The sequence below is a fragment of the Hetaerina americana genome, unplaced genomic scaffold (genome assembly GCF_022747635.1).
Source record: "Hetaerina americana unplaced genomic scaffold, ioHetAmer1.1.p SCAF_3, whole genome shotgun sequence".
NCBI lineage: Eukaryota > Metazoa > Arthropoda > Insecta > Odonata > Calopterygidae > Hetaerina > Hetaerina americana.
This window is the reverse complement of record NW_027286874.1, coordinates 45,124,366-45,151,047: the sequence shown is the minus strand read 5'-3', so window position 1 is coordinate 45,151,047 and position 26,682 is coordinate 45,124,366. Positions and strand designations below refer to the sequence as shown.

General features: G+C 40.8%; 1 protein-coding gene across 1 annotated transcript; it reads left to right on the top strand.

The window, feature by feature from the left end:
* LOC139691064 (pancreatic triacylglycerol lipase-like) lies at positions 1–26,682 on the top strand. Its single transcript, XM_071588796.1, has 12 exons — positions 1–621; positions 4,609–4,763; positions 5,369–5,482; positions 5,739–5,885; positions 5,975–6,095; positions 14,728–14,844; positions 14,931–15,053; positions 15,882–16,040; positions 20,337–20,510; positions 22,854–22,989; positions 23,562–23,753; positions 24,743–26,682. The coding sequence occupies exons 1-12, from the start codon at positions 456–458 to the stop codon at positions 25,047–25,049; spliced, it is 1,911 nt and encodes a 636-aa protein (XP_071444897.1). The 5' UTR covers positions 1–455; the 3' UTR covers positions 25,050–26,682.

Here is a 26,682-nt window from a genome sequence, read left to right as displayed (position 1 = left end):
GGCACTTAATGCGAAGGGAGGGAAGGAGAGTTAGCTGCAGATGGATGCCACTCGGCTCTAGTATTATCTTCTCTCCCGCCTAAAATCGCTCATACTGCTCCGCGTTACGGTCCTGAGTGCACGAGTCCGCTTGTCGGTCTTCTCATCGCTGCTGTCTGCGTGGATCGCGGAGTGTTACCATCCTCGTCCTGTAGAGACAGACCTTTTGTGGGGAGAACTCAGCATTCATCCTGAGTGTCTCACGGACTTCCGACCGAGTGTTATTTCATTTTAAGTTCCGGGATTACTTCGTCGAGGAAACCGGTGCACCGGACTGGCTCCTCATCTTCCGTTGCGCACCTGCGGCTTAGACCGCGGAATACAAAAGGGAGTTTTGGCCATCCGTCGCTTGACCTCTCTGCAAATCCTGCGGTTGGATCTCTCTAAGGCCGTTCGATCAAAGGAAATTCCTCAAGATGCTGAACCACACGAGCTTTTTTTTGCAGACCATTTTGGCCATCCTCAATACGCAACCAGAGGAAATGCTGCCTGAAGTTCCAACGACCCTGTCCCCAAATGCTATCAGTATCTATGATTACGATGGCCGCGATAATATATTACCCAACACATCCAAAGAAGAAGGTAAGTTCTCTTTGTGTTACATATACCTAGACCAATACTTGGAGAGTAGATGAATGACAATTTTTGCGCGGAGAAATATTTATGTAGGGAAATATTGGAATCAATCGTGTATTTAACACCTGAATAAGCCTGCTTTCGTTAATCAGTCTCGAACCTTTGTCAAAAGAAACGCAAGGGAAAAATATATTAAAATTCTTTGCTCTGTTATCATGTTAGAAAAGAAATTTTGGATTTTAGAAAAACCTTTATAGCAGTATTTAAGCATGCGGACTTATAACGTTATGTGTATCCTTTGGTGTATCAACTCTCTTAAGAGAATGTTCACGCGAATTTTCCGTGAGGTAGTGATCTTCTTCTGACTTATTATCAAAGGTTTTATTCTAGACTCAGGAACGAATATTTTATTGTAGTGTTCGAGTTTCGGCATTCGTTATGGGAACGTAGCTTTCAGTACAAAAACATACCATAGCGCGATTACTATTAATTATTTAATGAGCGAAATATGAAGTCATTGAAACCAAAAACGTGAAGTCTTCTTGACTTCACGATTAGATTACTTCATAATGTACGAGGTCTCGTATGGTTGGCATAAGTTGACTATTGCAAAACATTGTTGACGTAACGATTGATTTGCGTTCATAAAGAGATATGACGTGAATTTTTGTGTGTTGGAATTGATCGGTATTTTAAGCTCGCAGTGCGCCAAAAGTCATCTGTCATACTGAAAATAGATGTCTAAATTACACTGCATGCCCTTTCGCTTGCTCTCCAGCAGTTATATTTTAAAGCCCCGATATTATATGTATAAATTCATACAATGAGTGGATGCACTACGCTTTTTATTAAATATGCCCTCGTTCTCCGTTTTCTCCCTCGGTGTCAGTATCCCTCTCGGAAGTTCAGCCTCCGTTCCATCCGCATGGGTAACACGCCGATAAACAAGCCGCCGAGTCTCTTTTCTGTTTCGACTTCACTTTATTAATTCTTTGAGCCCGGCATCGTTACGAAGCGCTCCGTCTTGTGTTGTTGTGTGCCAAGTATGTGAACTTCATCACCTGTCCATTGGCCTATTTTGATCTACGTTTAGAAGAACGCCAGCCTCAGCCTTCTCAGCCATCTCTTCCTCATGCCTCCTCCCATTCCTTGCTCGTACGGGTCGCTACATAATTTCGAGCGCCCGCAGCTTCACGTATGCCCAGCGTACATCCGCCACCCTCACCGTGGGGTGGAATGCATGCACGTATTAAATATATGTACACACACACACACACATATATATATATTTATTTATTTATATTATAGAACAACCCGCCGCCGTCTAGGCGCAGTTTGTGTGAGTGTGAGAGGGAGGAAATGTGAATGTTTGCCGGAACTGGGAATACGCGTTTTACAAATTAGCGTCGACTGATCCTTTCTCACCTTTGTGTAAAATACGTAAAATACCTTAAATGGATGCATATTTCTGGTAGCCTGCCCCTAAAGGACAGTGTACGATATTTATTTGACTTTTCAGTAATTTTCCAACCTTTTTCATTCCAATATTACTGTAATAAATAAAACCATAAACACAGTAATCAACCCGAAGGTCGGTTTGGTAGGTGATGGTAGAGTTCACCCATTATTAAGCCCTATACGGCGTGTGAAATTCACACATCAGGGTAGGGGGGGCCAGTTACTATACCTGCGCCGGTTATTTTCCGGTTCCCAGGAAGATCTGGTACCCGAAAAATCACATAGCGGTGGAGCCAAGGGTGCCTGGAGAGGCTTGCTCGGGAATCGAACCCGGGTCCTCCGGTCAGTAGTCTAGCGCTCAACCCCTGGACTACCGCGACCCCCACTAAGTATAAGTATGAATTTCAGCACATTTAATCATCTCTTCTGCCAATAGACTGCCAGTAAATTTTTATTATGACGGCTTCAAATGCTCTTTGTTGTATGAAACTATAATGTTCGTAATTGGAAGCAGAAGACTTATTAGAAGGTTAAACGTGCACGGAATTTTAAATAATGTACATAAATTATTGTTATTAATGGGAGAATGCACATTTTAATTACTAATAATTGGTTCTTCTGTGAGGGCCTTCTGGCTTATTGAGCTAGAGCGTTCTTCTACTGAAAATGGGTTTCCAACATCAAGGGGCTCGATTTTCTGGGTACCAGAACTTCATGGGAAGCCTCGGGTGGCAGAGGGAAACAACCCTCTCCAATTCCACTACTTTGGACATGTAAATTTCATAAGCGTTAAACCTTATTTCGAACTGAACTCTGCTCTCCAGTGAAAACCAACCTATGAATTAATTTTCTCTAGTTTTGCTCGGAAGAAACTCCAGTTAGGTCCCACCCCTAATTAGTTTTATTAACATAATGCCTAGCCAAGCTGATCTCATTTGTGTCATTGAAATCGGAGAATCCGATGAACGCGGTTTTATTGTAAATTTTATTAATTAATCGAAGCGCATATGGAATGGGCACAGGTTGCATCGGATAGGATGGCTTTCATGACTGACATGCACCTAGGGATAGGAGCAAAAGTGGGGATCGAGATGGTGCGGGGGCTAACGTACTGGCTTCCCACCCTGAGGGCGCGGGTTCAAATCCCGGCGGTGTAGAATATTTTTCAGAGGTATCTCGATCCCTACTTGAGGTTCTTCGTGGAGGGCACTTTGAGTGAGTACGCCGTCCGTCGGATGGGACGTTAAGCCGCGGACCCCTTGGCGCCTTTCGTAAAGAGTAGGCTAATGCCGACGCCGGGTTTCTCTCCACCCTTCATCCTTTCCTGTCCTTCCCCTATGGCGCAAATGATCTTAGCTGTCGGTCGCCTCCCATCAAAACTACTACTAGGAGCAAAAGTATGGTGTCCAAAACCACCGGCAGACGTCCTTAACTTGTAGAAGTAAATAAATTAACTGCTCCCAGTGAGGAAACATCAGGGAATATAATTATGAGCAAGTATCATAAGTTTTAATTTTATTTAATTGCTTTTTATGTTGAAAAATAAATTCTAAAGCATTCTTTTAGAGTCATTAAATTCGTATCTCCGATTTAGACTTGAAATTTTTAATCTTTTCACGGAAAATTAACGTATTTAAACATTTTTAACACATTTAAAGAGATGAAATCTTCATAAAAAAGCACCTTTTTCTTCAGATTTTATAAAAGATGTGATCTTCTGCGTACTCATGATTGGAAAATTACTTTAAGGAATCCGCAGGCTGCAGATTTAGAATTAAAAGGAATTGCTCAATAGTATATTCCTGTTTATTTATTACCTAGGAAACAATATTATTGTATGGAATTGATATTAAATCTACGAGGGTAGTTTGAAAATTTCTCGGGGAATCACCACCAGATGTCAGCGCTAGCGCAACGAGTTAACCGCGTTGTTGTAAAAGGTAATCCTTTATGAGTCAAAACGTGATCCTTAAGTGCCCTGGTAAGAGATCTGTGGTGGGGAATCCTCTATGATGTTGTTCCCGTGTAGTGAAATGTGAAGAGGGAAAATAATTAATATTTGAGCAGTGATTACGCAGTACTGTCCTCGCCAAGAGACTTATTAAATAATTTGAACTCGTAAATTATTTTTTTCCATTGACACCCTTAACGCCTAGTATCAAAAATGCTACCTTCTGTTTCCACTGTGGTTAATTAAATAGGTATCAAGGCTTCATGTCTCTAGCCTGGTGGCTCGTTGCCACAATACTGTTGGAATACAAGTTTGTACATATATATCTCATTCAGCGCCATTTTACCACTCTAGCATCCCATTTCAGAAGGCAACATTGAAATCAAACATCAACAAAATGGTACAACGTAAAAATTAATTATTTTCTTAGGTTATACTCTTTTTATAGCAGTAGTTCTCATGCATTCGATTTTTTTTGTATTGCTTTAGAGACTCATTTCAAACTCATATGCCAGTAATTTATATTTCAGGCTGGATAAATTTCTACTCCTTTAACTTTTAACTTGTGATAATTTCCTTTTCAGTGGATATGACCAAGTGCTACGATATCTATGGCTGTTTTTCCATAAGTTATCCTTGGTCTTCTCTGAAGAGACCAGTTACTTTATTTCCTGAAAGTCCGGCTAAGGTTAATCCGCAATACTGTCTCTACACCAGAAGAAATCCGACTGAGTGTCATGTGAGTATTGAGCGAGTAAGCGGACGAGCGAGCAGTTAAAACAATTTCGTTGTTAATTAAAAGTCTGCGGAATTAAATAGCAGATTATCTTGTGAAATACAAATAACTGGGGAAAATGCCGCGACAGTAACTTTAGCAGAGTCATCCGCTAATGTATGCATTATCATCATTATCAAATTGTTACATTATCACATGAAATGTTTATCTCGCATGGCGGTCAGTTGCAGTCATCAGCTTACATGACTTTTCTTTATGATTTCTATTGTGAAAGAAGATAGAAGTAAGCAATTTTTTGACTGTATTGCAATTGCTATCGATTCAAATTCAGTTAATTGCGAATATTTTTGTGGTCGAAGTGTCAAAGACCACTAAAAGAAAATTTTTTACTCTTCTCTGAACTCAATTTGCAAACCTGTGAATTTTATTGGCAGTTAAGTTCGTGGACATGGACATTGATTTAATTCTTTCACAGGAACAGTTATTACGGGAAATAAATGCTTCATTCAAAGCAACAATGTGATATGGACAATGCGTTTAAAATAAAACAATGTATTATCTGATAAATCTTGTTTAAAGTGCTTAATTGTTCTTTTCTCTTCTTATAGAAACTTCTTTTGGGAAACCCTAGGTCACTATTCCAGTCAAATTTGATTTCTAAGCATAAAACGTATTTCATTTCCCACGGATATTTGGAAACAGCAGGAAAACCATGGGTCCAGGTGAGATTTACTTCACACATTCTTGTATTTTTAATTGGTCTGTGATTGGTGGATTTTAGGCCTGATAATATGTTTAATTGGGCTCACCAACGATGTTGAAAGAGAATGTTACCTGTTTGAGTTCAAATTATTCGGATTCAGAATGTATCTTTTGTGTCGGAGAATTCGGAAGGGTTACTTTAGTATGCATTAAATAAACTATTATTTAAATTCAATTTTTGTGTGACGCAGAATGTGATGGCTGTTAACATTTCAGAAAATGGTCGCGGAGCTTCTAAAAAAGGCTGATGTGAACGTGGTGACCGTGGATTGGATTGGTGGGTCAGGGCCCACTTACACCCAAGCCGTCAGTAACATTCGCCTCGTAGGTGTGATGACTGCGCACCTCATAAAATTAATGATGGTAAGTGTAAAGTATTTAATGGCGCATTTCGCGTTTGGCGTGCAAAGATAATTTAGAATGGAAGCTTATATAATCCATCGTTTTAACAGGAAGAAGCTGGTGTGCAGCCTGAAAATATACATCTAATCGGTCACAGCTTAGGGTCTCATTTGTCGGGGTATATTGGTCTGAAAGTGAAGGAATTCGGTGGCACCATCGGACGGATCACTGGTGAGCAATTTTACAAATGTAGTTCAATGATATGGATTTCGCGTAGCTGATCTTTGATGCTCGGTTTCGCATAAATGACCGTGTGTCAAATTTCTGTTTGGCGAAGAGAATTTGATGCAGCACCTTTAATGATTTTCATCAATTTTATTTTGGTACTGAATTCACCATGTGGTCACACATATGCCCGAAGATTTTTAAGGGGATGGTACGTTCGGATTCAATCAGGTCCACGCAACCACGTACTTAATATTAATTCATAAATTTCACTCAAGGCTGCCGACAGAACTTTGAGTAGATTTGGTTGTTGGGGAAGGAAGAATTTATGATTATTTACGAACTCTCGTCGAGTAAACATGACCGGAGTGATATTCCCGACATCGGGGTCGCTTGTATCTCTCTCCTTCGCTCCCGCACGTCGCATAATTTTCGAGGATCTATTTTTGGGATCATCCCTTCCACCACGGTGGAGCGGCGTTACCGTAGGACATGTCTTATATAATAAAGCCGCTTATCCAGTTCATTCAATCAGTAAAGTCACCATGGTGATCTTAGGTTAAGTAGTTCATTCACTCAGTGGCAACAACTCTGCGTTCGCAATATGGCACCGACTGTGTCGCGGTGGAGGGGCGGGAATGAAGCGGCTGCCCGCCTCGTTGGCCATCGATCTCTGGGGTCATCGACGAGGCCTCGATTACCTTGTGCGAGAGGGGTCGATAAGGAAAAAAAATGCGGTCCACGTGGACGGATATTTATTTCAACGGGTATGTATGTGACTCAAGACGTATTGGTGGGGAATGCTGCTTAACGGAGTCCAAAGATGATTAATGGTTCCGGGATCAGAGGAATGACCCAGTGTCGGGGGAGGATACGGGGGTGATTTTAAAAGGAGTCTCCGACCGTTCCCCTCAGTATTTGACGTCACGGGAAGAGGTCTCCACGCCCCCGCGGGGCCACTTCCCTATCTCCTCAACCTCCTCCGACTCCTTATCCTTTAACCCAACCCCCCCCCCCCCCCAATCTCCCCGATCCTCCCACGCCGAGCAATCGCCCTCGTCCGCGCTATCACAGACCGTCGACACTCCTCCCATCTTACATTTTCTTCCCCCTTGTTTTTTTTAAGCTGCAGCTTTGCATCCTACTAGGACGCACGTGCGGCGTCGTCCGAAAGTGATTGCCGCTCGCCGCGACAGGCTTTTCTGCCCACCTTGGTGTCTGGAAATCGGGAGTGATAGCGATCGCGGGGGTTTTCGCAGCGCCTGAATTTCTCCTATGTAAAGTGCTGAGAGAGAGAGAAAAAGAGAAAAAGAGCCCTTCGATCGCAAGCTGTAACATCAACGCCTCCTCCTCCTATAGGAACTTTTTGATGCGAAATTCGACCTCTGGAGCTAGGTCCTCGCCGCTTGGACTATCTTTCTCTCTCATTTATATTTTCGTTTGCAGGGTAAATTCTGGGAGGAGGGGTCTTTAATATGCCCTTGACGAGGGAAGAGTCTTGTTAGAAACTCGGGGATGGACCTTGCCCGGGAAGATCCAGGCGTATGATAATGGGTTGCAGGACTGAGAAGGAAAATTTGGGAGAGTTCTACGTGGCACTCGAATTTTTCCTGTTTGATGACCAATGGAATGAGGTGTCCAGGCTTATGATTCAAAGATATAACTTTCATGAGCTCAAGTTCTTGGTCATTCCACCTGACGTCTTACAGTCGGTGGAGAGCGTACTGTCGATACCGGACCGAATGGTATTTCTTTTACATTCTTAAATTAATTCCTTTGTGTATGAAGATATTTTGGTGAGCGGGTTAGAACCTTGGTGCATATGTATTTCAGCTACGTGGGGTTACCTCCGATACCTCCAGCCGAATTAAAGCTGATTGGTTTTCTGATTGCCAAATTTATTCGGTGTGAGCTTAGATTTATCACCGCTCAAACAAGCTTTTGAGTGTGCGTATCTGGTTTTTGTTTCACCTCATAAAGCGGAAAGTTAATTCTGTTTCATAAGTGCGCTTGTCGGAATTATAACATTACTAACTAATGTTCATTGCGTATTTTACTATCGCATCTGGAAGTATTAGGGCGAGGAGACTCGAATCCTGTTCAATGCAAATATTTGTCATTACGAATTCCCACACGTGGCTAATACGGGTGATTATTTTCTCTGCTCCGTTATTAGGTACGATAGGAATATTAGCTGTTATTTACTATAGTGATGGCATATTTAGCTATTTCGGAATAGTTGCTTGCTTACGTGAGCAGAACCAATACGTTGATGAGTAATAGTGGCTTGGTGGTTGATAGCTAATAATGGCTTCATAGAGGCTTCATTTATGACTGGTTCTCACTTTCCTGCCATTGACCGAAGGGCCTCGTGCTAATGTTCGACTCCAGGCAAATTTTCCACGTGGTTTGCTTTGGCGTTTTACGTCCTAATTCGAGTGTAAGTAAGCAATTCGCTCCGTGAGTAAATACACTCATTCAGTTGAATTCGCGATGTCAATTTAAGGGGTCATTTTTTTCTTTCTACTCTTTGCCCCTCACGTTCGATTCCCCGTCTCTCTAAGTTGAATGCAGTTTTCACAACTTAAAACGGGCTCATTCCTGTAAGGCTATCAACTTTTGGGCATTGAACCTTCGCTAATCTGTTTAAGAAGCATTCGGCGGTCGAAGTTCGGCCGTGTCATCGGAGAAGCAACGTCCACGGCACGAACTGCCGTTTAATGTTGTGAAAACATCGATAAGGAGTTGATCATGGCTTTTTCAGTACTCAATGACTCACCATCGACATTAATTATTTCCGTTTATAGTTTGCGGTGACTCTACTTGCGCCCTGAACGAATTCTCTTCACCCTCCGACGTCGATCGCCGCCTCCGCTCGCGAGGAGCGCGGCGGGGGCGGGTATTTCGACCGACGACGTCGCCCTTATCGAAATCAAACAGAGCGGAAATATTTGCACTGTGCAGTCATGCTCCTGGCGGGGGAAGTGGCGTGACTTCATTGATGCCAACGGGAATACGTGTTCTGTTGAGACGAGAGCAAGCGAGGGAAACGTGCGATAAAAGGGGGAAGGAGAGGGGGAAGAGGGAGAGATTTTCCCATACCGTAGATTCTTCGAAGGGAGATTCGGTGACTCCCCAAATGAATCATTGCCGTTTGCGGAGTATGGTGTCCTCACCACTCATCTGGCCATTCCGTGCACTTAGTGTCTATGAAGTCTGTAGCATCCCCTCGCATCAGCTTATTTGATCCATTTCGTTTTCATCCTTCCATCCTCATAATCCCTCGATGGTGGCGGTAATTGTTGGACACCGTCGAGGTCATTCGCCCCTTTCGGGGGGACGGGTGGATAACTTGCGCAGGCAGGGTCGGAGTCGAAGAGGGTGAGGTCGGCACGGAGAAGCCCGTCGCCGGTCCGTGCCGGCCCCCGCCTCTCAACTTGGCCGAGGGTGGGCTGCGGCTTAGCCTCGCCCTACGAAGGCAGGAATGCTGCACTTGAAGGGCTCTCTGCCCGAGCGAAATCGGAATGCCACTGAAATTTCGCCATCGCTAGGATTCGAAACGAAGTCCTCGTCTTGTGAACTCAATTAATAATCCGGGTGATCAATTTGTACCCTCCCCTCTCACTAACACACAGCTGTTTTCCTCAGTTTTTAATTGCACCATCCACACATGTTCCGTCAGTATGTCTACCTTAGTGCCTATTGTAATGCCCGTTAACCAACGCTGAGTGGAAAGTGTTTTGCACAATTGAATGCGATAATCATTTCAGCGAAACCTCTAACATGCCCCCGAGGGATATATTTTCATTTGTATACTTTTCTTAAATGGCTGAATTTACGTTTATGGTAGCAGAGTCGACGGTTAAGTTCTAAGGTCGCGAGTTCGAGCTTACGCGGTGAGTTGTACGTGGTGGAGGTTTCGACTAAACTGGTCGGAGAAAACAAAAAAAAAACTTATCCACTCCCTTTCAATCTTTGGCCCTCAGCGCGGCGTGTATGCTTTTGAGACTCAATTGAATCATCAGTCGAAGAAATGCATTTATATTACTGGTGCAATGAAGGAAACATTATAATGTAGTTTATTGTTAAAACACCAAACAATTCAGAAATATTGCTTTTTTTCGTTGCCTTTTTTATTCTGAACTGGTCGTTAGCTTACCTTGAGTGACTTTTACGCGCATACGCAAGAGAGGTTTTGCATATCACATAAAAACATTATGCAAATTGCTAATATAACCATGGACACGAATTTGGGTGAAACTGGAGAGAGCAAATGTCTTTAGCATTGAAAAATTTCTCCGTTGGAAAGTGAACAGTATGAACTTGAAATTTGGATCTTTCGTTATTCAGAGTGCGGCAAGTTAACTTCCTTTTTTGAAAGCGTTTGAAAAAAGGAAGTTGTATTGCCGCACCCTACTTATCCCTAATTACCCTAGCAGAAGATTGAGCATGTTTAGCTTTTTGTGAGAAGTGCTGATTACTTCCGCGCAATGTTTTTCCTTGAAATTGGGCCTTCTTTGTGGAGAGGTTTCCAATCACAAAACTTAAAATGTCATCAAATTTTACGCTTAGTATAACTTGAAATACACTTCGTGTAATACCAGAAGTTTTTTCCTGCTTCTCGTTCTCACAGTTTCCTCTCTGTCCTGGTTACAATTACTCTGGCATTCTCCTCCGGATTAATCTCTTTAGTTTAAAGATCGACTGCCCTTGACCCGTTTGGTATAGAAAGCAAAGATCAGGAAGTCATCAATTGAGTTTGAATCTAGTTTCACACGTTCTCTGCTGGTTATTGGAATTTTGAATGGTATTTAATAAGTGAATGGCGTCTTATTATTTTCTTAATAAGGTTGTGGCATAGTGGCTGGTAACAGATCCTCCTCCTAATCATGACATTTTTCCTTATAATATCTTAAGATAATTCCATCCGTAATTATTAATCGAGACTGTATGCGATAGACTAGCTATAATGGTTGAGAAAAGGAGAGTGTTATCTGTGGCTTGGATTCATGTTAATTGTAGCACATCCTTAGCAAATGGCCTATTGGCAAAAATCAGAGTATTAGCAAATTTCTATGAAATGGCTTCTCTTTTAAGTATCTTTTGGAAGAAGTGCCCGATTTTTGCTCCTCTGAAGTGGTTTTATTCCTCCAGAATCTTTGGCGAAAAGTACTAGGTTTCTGCTTTGCTGAAGCTTAATGCTGTTGGCTAGGGATGGCTTCAGGAGCTACGCAAGGAAGCGGGGCCGATTAAGTGGAATGAGTAAGAAATATTCCATTAAGTTCCTCTTTTTTAAATGTTTGTACTTTGGTTTAACCCTATATGTGCACTTTAATACAGAAGAATGTGTTTAATTTTGTTTCGACCACTTGAAGGACGTTTCATGTTAGCCTAAATATACCTTTTCTCCAATACTTGTAATCGGAAGTTTCATAGGTAAAGAAAACCACGATTATCAACTCGAAGGTCGATTTTGTAGGGGCAGTTCCTTTGCAGTTTTAAATAAACAATTGATTAGGTGCTGTCATAGCAAATAAAACGAAGAAAATACCTCTACAAAAAGACAGAAAACTATATGAATTTGTGGTGAGACTTTCGATGATTAATTGCGCAGGGAAATTGTCAGTTTGACGATGATGATGATGTCGACATGAAAGGCACCGAGATGAGGATGTTGAGATGGACTTGCGAAGTGACGAGGAGGCTCAAATGCATGAATGAACTCAACCAAGGGACAGTCATGATGCCAATAATGGGCTTGTTGATGCACGAAGGAAGGCTAAAATGGTTTAGGCCCGTGGAACGGAAGAGCAAAGTGTGCATTAGAAAAAGACTGAAGAATTTGGAATTCGTAGGGAAGAGGAAGCTTTAAAGCCAAGATGGAAGGTAGAAGAGAGCGGAGAAGAGAGGGAGAGCTAGGTTGGGAAAAATAGAGGAGGATCAAATATGGGAACGCCGACTCGATAGTCATGGGATAATGTTAAGAGAAATATGTAATCCACAGCTGGCAATGAACATGAGAAATCGGTTATCTGTTCATCAGCCCGAAACTACATATCAAATGAAACTTATACGTATTTTTTATGAATGCTTTGTACACATTACACATTAATCACACATTACACATTAATACACATCAATCGGCGTTGCACATTTTAACGAAATGAAATCGTTTCAACTGGAGTCACCATAGTTGGTGATAACCTAATAATGCGTATGGTATCACCAGCAAGCAAAGAGATTCACGATAAAGAGAATGTTTTATGATGTGTTGGAGGAGGAAGATTTAACCAGGTCTTCATAAAACGGAAAAATTAGTCGAGCCGGTAATGAGAACAGCGTTTACGGTCGTCGTTCAATCGTTTATTTGTATCTCAGGTTCTTGTATCACTGAACTCATTTTGTAGAGGGAATAAAACTGTAAGTTAACATCTCGGTCAGTTTCAACCCGGGAACAATGCAATTTATTGGTGATTTGCTGCTTTAAATTAGGTTTGACGAACTTTACTCCCTCTATTGGCATAACATCAACAACTAAAGAGTTAACTCTGTGCAATTATGTTCTTAATACCTTGAAGCACCCAAGGGTTTTGCAATTGGCCGAGCCCCATCGAGTATGGTAGTCTATAAAGAGTGAGTTGCTCACCATCGTTAGCCCCAGTTATTCATAAATCAGGACAGATGTTGTGGGAAATCAGCAGCCATCGAAAGAAGTTGATGAATATTCGAGTAAAATATATCTTCCAGTTCAAATTCTACTCGTTTGTTGTGACAGAAATTACTTCTGTTGATGTTTGTGGTCTCACACGTTAACATAATCGTTCACTCGTGTTTAACGCACGCGTCTTGAGCGTCGTTATCGTATCAAAAATGTGGAAACAGGAAAAGTAAAACTATGGAAATGAAGGAGCTACATGCATTAATGATATTTTGTGATTCGTCTATCATAGAAATCAAAAATAACCTCAGAAAATTCCTAAACAGTAACTGTAACGTTATCACATGTTGATGTGTTGACAAAGGTGAAATATACATAGATAGCAAATTCCAAAGAAACTGCGGGAGATGCCGCAACAGTAACTTTTAACGGAGTCATAGATAGCAAAAATCTATTTGGCGATGAATTGAACCATGAACTCCATATTTTCGATTCGAAAAGGACTTCTTGGCGGCTTTTCTAGCCAACTCTCGGCTAATCTTGGCGAGCGAGGGCAGTTGTCACGATTTTCTGGCTGCGTATCTCCCATGTTGTCTCGCGCAATGTGGGTGCATAAGCCTTGGAGCCATGGCCGAATATATGCTTAATGCAAGGAATGTAGGTTGATTGATGGATGAAAACTTTATTGTTTAATGCACATTTCAATAGGAAGCAAAAATGTAAACATCGTTAGCAAAATATTTTCTGTATTTTTTCACTTGGGTGATCTAAGAATGAGCTAGTTTGATTTGTTGAGTGACTAATTCATATTATGCTTTGTCTAGGATTACCTAGGATTCATTCGGAAAATAATTGAACCATTTTTTGTTGCCGCGTTCATTGATGTCGGGGCTCTTTTATTTCCTAAACGTGACGCGCGAGCTGCTCCCATTCTCAGCTATCAGAATTGTTCTAGAGTACGTGTGATCAATTGTTGATTTAACCTCGCGACGGAATTTGCGATGAAGGACGGGAGCATCTATTTGTGATTCGTTCTGCTGTCGAAAAATCCGACTTACGTAATACTCGGGTCTAGTCAATTTATTGGTAATCATGTATATCAATGATTTTTCGGATGAATGGGAGGGCAATTTGGAGGTGAAGGTTGGAGAAGGTTACTTTTATTTTCAAGGGAAGATGTTCACAATTCGTCTTTATCCTTGAATGACACGCCGGAACAAGGCGTAGTAACGCCAGATTCATAAAAAAAGCTGAATTCATATTGGCGATATGTGCGTCATTCATCAGTTGTGCGACGGCTGCTCAAATTGTCGACGCGGGAAAAAGGCATTTGCTGAAGACAACTGCGCATTAATAACATCTCCATTAAAAAAAAAAGTGTACAAGGCTACACCCTGGTGGCGTGTTCCACTGGTCAAGGTCGACGGTCGAATCCTACCTTAGAGACGAACATGATGGATTGTCTACTTCTTTATACACTTGCCTTCTGTAGAGAACTTTGCCTTTGATGTCATCGGCGACCCCCTACCGCTGGAAAAGCTCGCTTCATTGCTTCATAGTTCGATCGAGATTTCGATACGATCCAAAAACATACGTGGGAATTCCGAGATTGATGATTAAATCATTTTAATCATTCATCAAGCTCGTATATTTGCAACACTGCCGTGGGGACCTGTAGTAATTACTCGCTACGGGTTTCCACCTCACCTTATTAGTGCTTGTGCCATTTACTCTCACTCCCACTGCTTTATTCATACTGTAAGTCTGTTTTTATACCTAATGTGTAACTAAGTGAATTAATAGTTTCCATGAACATTTCGTAATTTGAGGAATTGGTGACTAATTGATTTGGATTCGTTAACTATTGTTACAATATTGAAGGATGAGGGAGAGGCATAGGGAGAATTTATGTTTTAATGCATATTAGGAACGTGATAGTTATACCATTTCAGCATACGTATTTCTTTTTCATTCCCATAGGGATGGATCCAGCCGACCCTCAATTCGATGGGATGCACCCGATGGTGCGATTGGACCCATCCGACGCCATATTTGTTGACATCATTCATACCGATACAAGACCCTTCGTCAGTGGGGGTAAGTTTAATAAGCTCTCGATCACCTATCTCTTTCCACCATCCCTCCTTCTCATAAGTAATTCCTTTAATCGCCTCCGTCCACAGGTTTCGGGCTGGCTGCTCCCATCGGTCATTTCGACGTATATCCGAATGGTGGCGATTACCAGCCAGGATGTGACAAAGGATTCATGACTTACATCTCACAGGAGAAGGGATCCGTGATTGGGGGTATGCTAAATTACTTATTCCATTTCTCAAACTCAGTCCTTTCCTCCTTGCCGCTCGCACATTCAATTCTTCTGAAGCCCCCGCCCTTTGAAAACGTAGGATCTCATTGCGTAAATTCTCATTTGTACAAATTCGTGAAAATGCCGCGAATGTACTATGTCATGTCATATCAGTGCAGGAAGATAGCAAAATTGGCATTCATTTGCTTTAAAAATTAGATAAAACGCCCCAAAATTCTATAGATAACAAAGATTTCCACCATTATTATTTTTTTGATAAATAGATGGATATATTTAAAAATTTACTCCTCTATTTCTCGAAATGCTAAGTTTAGTAAAATGTATTTCATAATTTTACGTATGCATACTTAATATTCAAGAAGAAAGAACGAGGAATGCGAAGTTTATATGAGTTTTCTGGAGTCGAACTATGTATCACAAAATATCTGATAGATACTCAACAGTAAACTCGCTTGCTTATGATATCATTTACAGTGTGACAGTGTGTGTCGATATGTCTTTTAGCCTTAGCTACTCGAAATCCTTGGCACACACCAGTTACGACTCTTCTTAGATCTTCAACTGAATTTTCTATTGTGCATGTAATTTTGATTTAGGAATTGGAGGAAAATATTCGATATAAATATGTCGAAAATGTCCTCTTCTTATGACAGTGACTAATTTCGTAGCTTCAGAATTATGACAGTTTGTAACGATAAGAGGAGCATTGGCGGCGGAGGTGCATGACGTCACGCCCTAAATACAATAATATTTACATAAATGCTAATCTTACTGTCACTCAGTGTCTTTCTTCTATTTTTGAACTTAGGAATAAGGCGCTATGTCGGATGCAACCACATCCGGAGCTACGAATACTTCACGGAGTCCATCAATTCTGAATGTCCATTCGCAGCCGTCGAGTGCTCCTCGTATGAGGACTTTTTGAGCGCCAAGTGTTTCGCGTGCTCCGCCCACGGCATCCATCCTGGTAAGTAACACAGCCGACCGACGCACACTAAACCGAGATCAGACGGTGTTAAAATTCCAGGATTCATGTATCCGAGTATAGGATATATATATATATATATATATATATATATATATATATATATATATATATATATATATATATATATATATATATATATATATATATATATATATCCTAGAATCCCTACCCGATTCAGCCACCAATATAGAGGTGAGAACTCGAGAATCCGCGTATATATTAGCTTTCCAACCGCCATCTTTAATTTCCCTCCCAGCATTCCCTGCACCTCCCCTCCCCCGCCAAGACCCTTTACCACTCTCCAGCAAGTTTTCAGTCTTACTTGAAGAAGGCCTCGGAGAAGGCCGAAAGCTTATACAATTTACCATGAGAGCGTCCTTTTAACTGTTACTATTTTATTTGGGTTCTATTGTGCCGTCCAAATATTACACTGCTCGTGTGAGTGTTTCCGTATAATCGATATATATATATATATATGTGTATAAAAAAACATAAATACAGTAATCAACTCAAAGGCCGGTTTGGTAGGTTATGGTAGAGTCCACTCAGTACTCGCCCGACGGCGAGCGAAATTCACACATCAGGGTAAGGGGGGGCTGTTCCTGTCCCTGTGTGTGTGTGTGTATAAATATATATATATAATTACTTCTCTATCTTCCGATGAAGACGGAGCAGAATTCCATCGAAATTATCAAGAAATAACGTGTGAGTGATCTTTTTATGTGTTTTTATATTGTTTGTTGCTGTCCATTATATATATATATATATATATATATATATATATATTCGCACACTCACCCACACATACATATAGACACACATTCACATGGATAAAGATATAAGGAAAAAATAGGATTGCATGTAAAAGACCCGAGGGGTGGGAAGGCGGAATAGAGCAGATCACAAGTGCAAAAATATTTCCTTGACTATGACTTGAACGACGGATCTTTCGATTTGCCAGACCGATGCTCTAACCACTTCAGCAATCGATGAAACGTAATTTACATTGAAATCTGCGGGGGGTTTATGAAGCCAAGTGCCCCGATTCTTTGGCTAGGAGATGGCGTTATGGAGCCGTTTCACCCAGCAAAGGAGAAATAGACAACGACAAAATACATCGTTGTCCATTTCTTACTTTTCCCTACTGTCCATGAGGAAAGGACAGTAGGGAAAGCAATTATATAACGTCATAAAGGATAAGAGCAGTGCGTTTCGCGGCATGCATAGCCAGAAGGAAGAGACGAGCCACATTGGCCAAACACATTCAAACACGAAAAACCCGCCATATGGCAAACAAATATTCATTTACATGCATATAGATAAAAGGGAAAGGGGTAGGAACACACACACGTAACATTACTGGGAATGAACTTGTCTCTAGGATGTGATTCCACAATTATAAATTTAATCATTACATATTCCTTTCCTTAATTGATAGTAATATCGTATCGGTTCTTCATCATAGGTCATCTTATACTTAAGCAGGTTCAGCAAGCATTTGCCACGGCCACATTTTCTCTGACATTCTCTTCGTTTCACTGTTATATTTCCTCTTGGATCATCCAGCATTCTTCTCCCCATTCTTCTTCAACCATACCTTCAATAACTTTCTTAGCTACGCCACTGGGCAATTTTCCCCCTCGGTGAAAGTTTTTCTAGCATCCACCGCTACATTGTTCAATTTGGACTTCCGGTGATTGTCTTCGAGACGTTTAGTTGTATCCGGAGAAGTCGGTTCCCTCCTTCTTCGCCCCAATCATGGCACTAATTATGCTACCCCCGACCAAAATATATCTTGTTGGAACTAATCATCGCTGTAGTCAATTTCTTGTTTATGTAGTTCCTCATTCTTGATAATTTTTTCCTGTTTGGGTGCCCGTGAAATTACGTTTTGCGCCTCTGAGGCCCGAAATTCTGATCAAGGTTGTTGACTCGGGAGCCGCAAAGAATATCTTGAGTCCCTAGAGTTCTGTGGTGATTACTCTTGAGATGAGGTTAAAGTTTCTTTAGTTTCAGACAATCGCTTTGAATAATACCCTTTTCTGACAAAAATAGAATTCGATGACAAATGTGATTGATTTTTGGATCGGTAATCCTCTGTAACTTCGCCTTAGGCACCGAAAAGTGTGACTGAATAATATTGGGCGTGAAAGGTGTTCAATCGCTCCCCTTATTCACCCAAGTTTGATTTTAGAAAATAAATATACCTATCCCAAAGTTTGAAGTTGTCATCTATCAAAGGGATATGTAATGATGGGTCGCATTTTAACTCTCTCCAATAGTAAATTGAAATTTTCAGAATAGGTATACCGTAAGAACGTGTAACAGAGGATTTTTAAACCACTAAAATAAATTTTAAATTAACGTAAAAATGTCTAATGTTGCTATATTGCAACAGCAACAAATAAGAAAATAAGAAATTGGGAAATTTCTTATTTTCTTTATCCCTCCATGTCATTTTTCAAGAAAATTCACTTTAAATGTGTTTTTTTTTTTAGATTTGTGGAAAAAAGAGTCGCAAGATTCATGCGATTTATTAATAGCTAGAATTCGTCATTCGGCGAATGTGTGCTGCATTTGGGTGACTTGTGAAATTGTTCCACCACGGACTGGAATAAAATATGGAATATGAATGGCCTGAGGCCATTCATATTCCATATTTCTCATTAATTTTATAATTGTTGCGTGGCGTCTAAAGAAAATTCCTAAGGTGTCAGAATTTCATGTAGAAATCAATTTGTTTATAAGTTGTTTTTTGTTATTTAACACTAGCTTAGTTCAGCAATTAACTTAAAGGCTACTTAATTTATACAATTAATCAGCTAATGGAGTAAAAGGACTCGGAGACGTCGCTCAAATGAAATATATTCGCATACATATCCTCCATACTGTTATTCTCTTTCGTGTTTGGCATAGCCAGAAAATCCTTATTTTACTTTACCTCTGGAAAAATCTTCCCTTTGTATAGTTTCTGTCATACTAGCCCATCCTTGCATACTTTCTCTTTGTCACATTCCTGCATTGTTCCGGAGAGTTCTTATATTGCTTGCATTAAGGGTCTCTTTATTCATATTCACTTGACTATCCAGGTTAAGCCCTTCCTCTGAAACTGCTCACTCTTCTGCCAGATATCTGGCCGGTAAAAAAGTGTCATCTTTCCTTACGACATTGCCAAACTAGTGTAGCACACCTCTTCCACACTTGTCTCTTTACCAGTTCAAAATATCTGCCACATTCTTTCTGGAACAACTCATTCCTCCCCATGTATCCCCTATGTTTACTGCACATTCGCCTTGATTGCCTATTACCAACCGTATTCAGTCAAAATTTGTGCTTATCCAGGCACATCTCAGTTTCACTTTTAAATATTGACTTAGTGAGGAGTGCATTGGTACATAATTCTTTCCCAGTGCACCATTTCTTCCTATTATACCGCTTTAGACAAGCATTTATTTTAAAAAATATATTCCACCTACAGCAAGAACATATCCAGAGGCGTTTGAATGGTTAAGTGCTTTAATTTATTAGTGCTCTCAATTTTTAATGCTTTCATATTGCTTTCATTTATCATTTCAAGGATCATGTTTTCGTTTCTCAGGCATCCGACTTAGGTGTATAAAATTGTTCACTCGTTCGGTTATTACGATCATGATTTCTTATATTCTTATTATTTTTTCAATTCTACCGAACGCGATTATTTTCATTTTGGATGTACCCACAATTTCATTCTATTACCTCACTGAAACTCATTTCATGTCCCCAAGCGGAACTTTCGGTTTAATTGAATTTGAAAATTATCGTACGTTCCCTCCATAGCTTTTTTGTTTTCCTTTTTCATTTTTCTAAGTTCATTTTGTTTTTCTAAAAACAACTGTGAATTTAATTTTTGAGCCTCCGTCTGATCATTTGTTTCAGTGCAGCCATTGTTTTGGAGCGCGCTGATTAAAAAAATATTTCCGAAGGAATGGCCGGGTTGATAATTCAATGATAAACGTTTTTAAAAACGTTTCTTATTTATAGCCTTAAATTCATTTGATTTTTCGCTTGATTGCTGTGCAATTTTATGCAGGTATGTTTCAGACATCGCCTTCGACATTGCCGCCGTTTTTAGGTAAATAATAATGTTAGTAAGTATTGGGAGTTTTATATCCAAATTGGTTCACAAATCATCAGCGATTTCAGGTCTCAAGTCAGGCATATACTTTTAAATTCCTCTCAGACTCCTGAACATCTCGAATCAGTTAAATGGAATGGATTATATTTAATTATCCACAGATAAGTCCACCAGCTACGCCAGTCTGAAACACGACGGGACCACGAACAACACCCTGTGCACGCAAATGGGATTTCACGCCGTGGACCCTTACCTGGATGGGGGTATCCCTACACCACCGCCCAGGGAGCTGGTGAAGCTATACCTCATCACCGGATCCGGCAGCCCCTATTGCAGTAAGTGCGGGAGTTCTTTTTTTTTTAATGTGAATGGAAATATAATATCAGGAATTGATTGCGCTCCATAATTTTCGTAATTTTCAGGAAATATCCTAAAATGACGAAGACCATCCTAAGTCCCAGAAAAAAGTCTTATCCCCTGCTGTAACCTTCCTTACTTCAAAACTTCCTGTTCTCCATCCATTCTACTCCCCATCCAATCAACTTTCCTCAATAATGGTTAAGATGGAGTAGATGTACTATAATTTTATATACATTAATTTGTGGTTCTGGAAGAGTAGGTGATTGACTACGCTGTCATCAACCGCTGGTGTCTTTGACCTGTACAATGTACCATGAGAGACTTGACGCGGGTTCACTTGCTTTCATGTAACAGTCCGACCAGTCCCTCAGCCAGGGTGTTAGCTCCCTCACTCTTGCTCTGGGTGACTGTGATGCAGAACTTGTACTATATTTGTTCAGTGTTATACAAGTACAATGCATTTTTGCTACTCGATATCTCAATGAATTTTTCTCAAGTCATTATAAAACTTAAAAAATAAGTTCTTTTATTCAGGAATCGCTTCATTTTACGTAGCTTACCCACTTTGCTATCAATAAAACTACTCTTTTCGTTGAAGACAATTTATTTACTTTATAGATGCGACACCTCTGTTTCAAGAATGGATTCGCAGTAAAATTTTCGGGATTGTTCACTTGTTATGAAATAGCAGGCTAAGTGATGGAATGAAAAGCTGTTCGACCAAATATTTTGGAAAAACAACTCAGCTGGGTTTGGTTAAAAAGGTCCCTCATTGGTCCTTTGTTAAAAGCTTGAAAGTCCCTGACGGCATCCCTGTCGAAGGGAAGTTTCTGCCATTGGACGACGTAGGGCTAAATAACATGTGTGTGCTTTATTGATATCTCGCTAAACCCGTAATGAGGACCCATAATGTTTGCCAAGGGATCAATCTTTGTGTATTTTTGTACGCAAAAGATTTGTTATTTTTATCGCCGGTCAGGTGCAAGCTTAAATTGAAATATTGAAACATTGTGTCCCTGGAATTAAAAGCGTTTATTACTAGCATCGTTTTAATTCTATATAACAATGACCAAGAAATGAATAGAACATCTGCTCCGTAGTATCAAAGCAAACAAAGCACCTGGTCAGGAAGAAATATCTACTAGGCTATTAAAGGAATTAGCTGAAGACATTAGCTGAAGGCGGGTTTTTCCTCAATTGCGAGTGTTGCCCTTACACCCCCCGCCGCACGCTCTTGCGGCGGCTTGCGGGGTATTAAATAGATGCAAATATGATTCATGGGCTTGGCGATGGATTTGTAGTCCATGTCAGCGTGTCGTTCGCTGTTTTTGAAATGCTCTATATACTGAGAGATTCTACAGTCTTTGATTTCCGTCAGAATGTTGTCATTATTATTTTTGACTCCTTCTCTTTCTTTTCGTCCAAATGAATAAGTTACTATTTTCGCGGAGTAAAGTTAAGCACACCTCGAACTCCCTTGCTAGGGATAAGTAATTCCATGAATATCAAAATCATATCGATATGCATACGTATTTTGTCGATGCTGCTCACTTAACACTATACCTATGTATACCGATCTGTTTCTATCATCTCTCTGTGTTTGATTCCCTTTCTTGTTTGCATTATATTTTTATTGGAGTGGAAAATCAGAATATCGCCCACCTCGGACTCTGTGCTAACTTGGCCCTCATTTGTTGGCTATTTAACCCCATACCCTTTGGTGAACGGGTATGAACGTTCCATCATCCTCCCATTCCATTCTACATGTAGAGCGCACTTTGTAGACTGTGGTTATTGCTTCCTTCGGGAAACCGCGGTTACGCGCCTACATTTCACGGTTTAGTCGATATCGAGTTTTTGAGAAATTACCATTTGCTTGAATAGTTCATGTAACGCCAACCGACGGGGCAATTTCTTCTAACTATTGGCGTAATTTTATGGGGAGTTATTTTGGTGTGACAAGAACTATTCAGTATATCAACTTTACATACAACTCCTCTATAGTGATCCTTTTACACAAAGCGACTTCATAAATTATTGTCTTCTAAGGGGCATACTGGTTTAATGTCTACATTTTATGAGGAGTAATGAGTAAGATCCGGAAAAAACAGTCTGCCATCACAATCCTTCATATCTTCCATTGGGAATCAATAGACCAGTTTTATAGGCTGACTATTATTACAATCGTCGACGACTTGCCACCAGAAAAATGTATGTCTTTTTTTATTGCACGTAATTTAAATAATCACGAGTAATGTACGTGAAATTAATAAATACGATCATTATTAAGCGAGTTTTCTCAATTTCTTTTCTTATAGGGCACCATTATCGCGTCACTGTCAAGATATCGAGCTCGGCTAAGAGTAAAGCTCATAGCGGAGAAATTGGAACTTTCTGGCTCACGTTAAGGGGGGAGAAGGCGAGCTATAGTGGACGACTCAAGGTCAATCCCAGGTAAGGTATATATGCCCCGCAAAAGTTCACGTTTGCGGTCGGGAATCGCACTTTATTTAGCTCATTAAATGTTTTTTTGTCGTGCTAGGATCAGTCACCATTAGTGACTCAGTTAACTCACATTTAAAATTTGAATGCACCAACCATTGCTACACAAACTTTTTAAGCTGTATACTGTTGACCCGAAAGCATGAATCTGGTTCAGTTATCTTTAAAAATAAAGGCTAAGTTTCTTACCCATTTTATTTACTTATTGGAATTACATTGAAAAGAAGTATATTTATTTTAAAATTCATTTTCCTTTGTTGGAAAAAATATAATCTTTCTAAAACCTAAATATTTTGAATGACATGCCCAGTATTATTTAGTAATAAATATAATTTTGATGATGCTCATGTAAATGAATTAAATGCTTCTGGGCTTACTCAGAATATTCTTCATTTCGAAGAATTAATTGGTTGTCGGCCTAAAACAAAACAGTGCTGAATTATTATGTGGCCGACGGAAGAATATGATGCAAAATCAAATTTCAGCGCCAATTCAGTGACTTATCAAGTGCCTCTTACTTTCAGGGATATGTATTTCAAGCCAGGATCCACACATTCGTGGGTAGTATCCGGAAAGCCCGTCGGGCGCTTTACGTCAGCTAAGATCGAGTGGGTGTTCGGCACTTCCGTATTTAATCCCCTCTCGTGGCGGTTACTGACAATACCTTCTATCCACCTCTCCTGGATGAAAGTGGAAGTCCTCGAGTCGGGCGAGCGGTAAGTTTAGCGATTTTAAATTCAACTTTGGTCCGTCCTCGACGACTTTGTTTATCCGAGTCTCATAAGGAAATCAAGTTAAAGCCTTTTCTTAGTAATTATCATCCACTCAAATTATGTGTTCAGCTTCCGTAGAGTAAATGTAATAACATGTATTTGTTTGAGATCATAATGCGGCTTTTTTAAACCATTCATGTATACATATGCATACCTACAATTAGCGAAGGGATGTACTTGATCGACTTTTCATCTTATTAATGCATTGCACTGTCGTTCATTCCCTTCGTTACGCAGGAATGTTTTAGCCTTTTCTATCATTTTAGCTCGGCAATAAGAAAATTAAGGGTATTGTTAATTAATATTTAATCCTCTACATGTAATTGCATGTACACCCGCGTATTTAGATTGTTCAGTGGTTGATTCAGCCGAATCTTTGTAGAGGGTGCCAAAATTTACAGAATTCGCAGAACCGGTCCTCAAAACACTTTATTCCATGCTTAGATTTTCTATTTTGTGAATTTTTATATCATACGAGTATAATGCGTTTAACCCATTACATTAGCCTGAGTGTGTTCCTGTTTGATAGTGGGATTAAGCACTGAAGAAATAAAAAAATAGGATGATAATTAAGAGATGATCTTACTTATCCTCAAACTAGTGTGGTACCTCAAACATATGATAATATTTAGATTCTGCGACAATGTTGCTAGGGTGCTTTCTCTCGCATCTGAGAGTAGGCCTTTGACTTTCGAAAGGGGCCAGCGCATCCGAATTTGAATCATCACCTGTGGCTGGTATTGCAAACCTCTACCACATTTTCTTCTAAGCTTGTATCGTCATGTTTTTTTCCCGAATTTTCACGTGACTCTTTCGAAATTCGCCTCAAATTAATAAATATTGGGCGTGTGTTTTTGATTCAGTTTCTCGAATGGAAATGAAACTAGAATGATGTTTGGTCACAACTTCAGATAAACCCTTGTCTCTTCCAGGATGACCATGTGCACAGAGGGTGAGCCCATGAAGACCAAGACCCCTCGTCATTTCCCCGTTGACGAGAGCGCTCCCTGCTCCGCTAAAAAGGGCGGCAGCTATTCGTTTGGCGTTTTGGGGATGAGACAGGAGGACAGCGAGGAGGAGGAGGAAGGAGAAGAGGACGCTTCGATGGGATTGGCGGTGGAGAGGGCGGCGGGGAGTGAGAAGGAGAGTGATGAGGAGGTTGGCGAAGAGGAAAAGAAGGAGAATGACGAGAAGAAGAAAAACAAGACCAAGGATTGGAACTTCTTCTCCTTCGGCTAAAATTCCATTCCGGAAGAAGGGAAAGGCAACATTTTTTTCCGCTCTCTGAGAGAGAGGAAAATGTTGGGCGTTTCCTCCTTCTCTCCCCCATGCCATTGGGTCGTTTTGTTTTGTGCTGAGACCTTTTTTGGACCGAAGTACTCCTGTTGGTTGTGGTTAATACGACCGCATCACCGGATTGCCTATTTATTACGTTTCGCCGGCAAACAGAATACAGTTCATGCTTTCGTTAGTGCAACCAGATTGGGTGTTCGATTACAACCAACAGGTCCTCACGAGCTCGTTACGAGCGTGTAGCCTTGAGCGAATCTATTTTTTTTATTTATGACTTTCAAAGTGGTGAAATTTGTTGGTGACTATTGTACGGCAGAGACAGGAGGTCGAGAGGGCGTCATGCATTTGTGTATGTCCCCACTCTTCTTCTCTTGCAGTAACATCGAGCTCATTGGGAGGAGAAACCCGTGCTCTATGTGACCTTGCTCTCAACAAATACGCAGCATTCATATAGACAATCCTAAGTCATTCATATTAAATGAGTTTGTAATTTCCCATAGACTTTTAATGTGGACATCAAACAATACTACGAAGTGAAGCCTGCAAGTTTAAAGTACATCGAAGACATTCAGTTCAGCTGACAGCGAGAATACTTTAGTGGATTATTGTTCCAGGTGTGTTCGCGAAACCTAGCGTACGCCAAAGGAATCATTGCTGCACACATTTGGAAGCATTCCTGTTATCGCCAGCGTATATGGAAAAGTTCCAAGTGCATAATTCTGCGCGTCGACTCGGGCCAAATGATTATTGCCACTCTTCAATTACTTTGTGTTGTCACACTTCTATCTCTCCACGCATGTGGACGCATTCCACGTCGCCAGTTGTTCGTCGACCAGCCTTTTACATATATATTTTTTTAAATAGCGGTTAACAATAATGGTCAAAACGCGTTATTTCCAGACGGAATTCCGTTGCATTTCTTTTCCGTTTTAAATCAGAAAGAAGGCTGTGAATGGGATCATAGGAGAGCCACAAGTGCCGTTAATTCGCTCACGAAAACATGCGTTGCACTCTTGGTTTCTCTCGCACTTTTTTCCGAAAGAAATCATTGTGAAGCTCTCCACGCGAGTACTTCGTAGTGCCTCCATAAACCCCCGAGAGGCCATGCCCGGCTCTATCAACGAGAATCCTCGGCGAAACCACGAATCTTTGTCTTTTGAGGTCATGGAACCAACGTTTATCACCGAGTAAGAAGTGACTGAAGAAAGCGTGGTACGTGCGCGAAAATAGAGTTCTTTTTGAATTCCTCTTTGCGGGAAACTAGAACCCTTTTCATACGGAATGGGTGGCCGAGGCAGAAGGGGTGGAGGTGGGCTGTGCATTTGCTATGGTGTGTCGAGGCGAGCAGTGGGGGTGAAGCGGATTGAGGATGGAGGAAGAGGTTGGGAGAATCCACCCCTAAAAACGCTTCCGGTCATACGATGGCCTGCTGGGGTCACGCGACCGTCTTAATTTCCCATCTACGCCAAACCGGGACGCCCACGGCCATCCGCAAATGGCCCCGGAAGAAATCGTCCCCCATAATTGACTCCGCTCTTATTAATACTCGCGTGACTGGGCGGTGGGGTGGTGTTAAAGA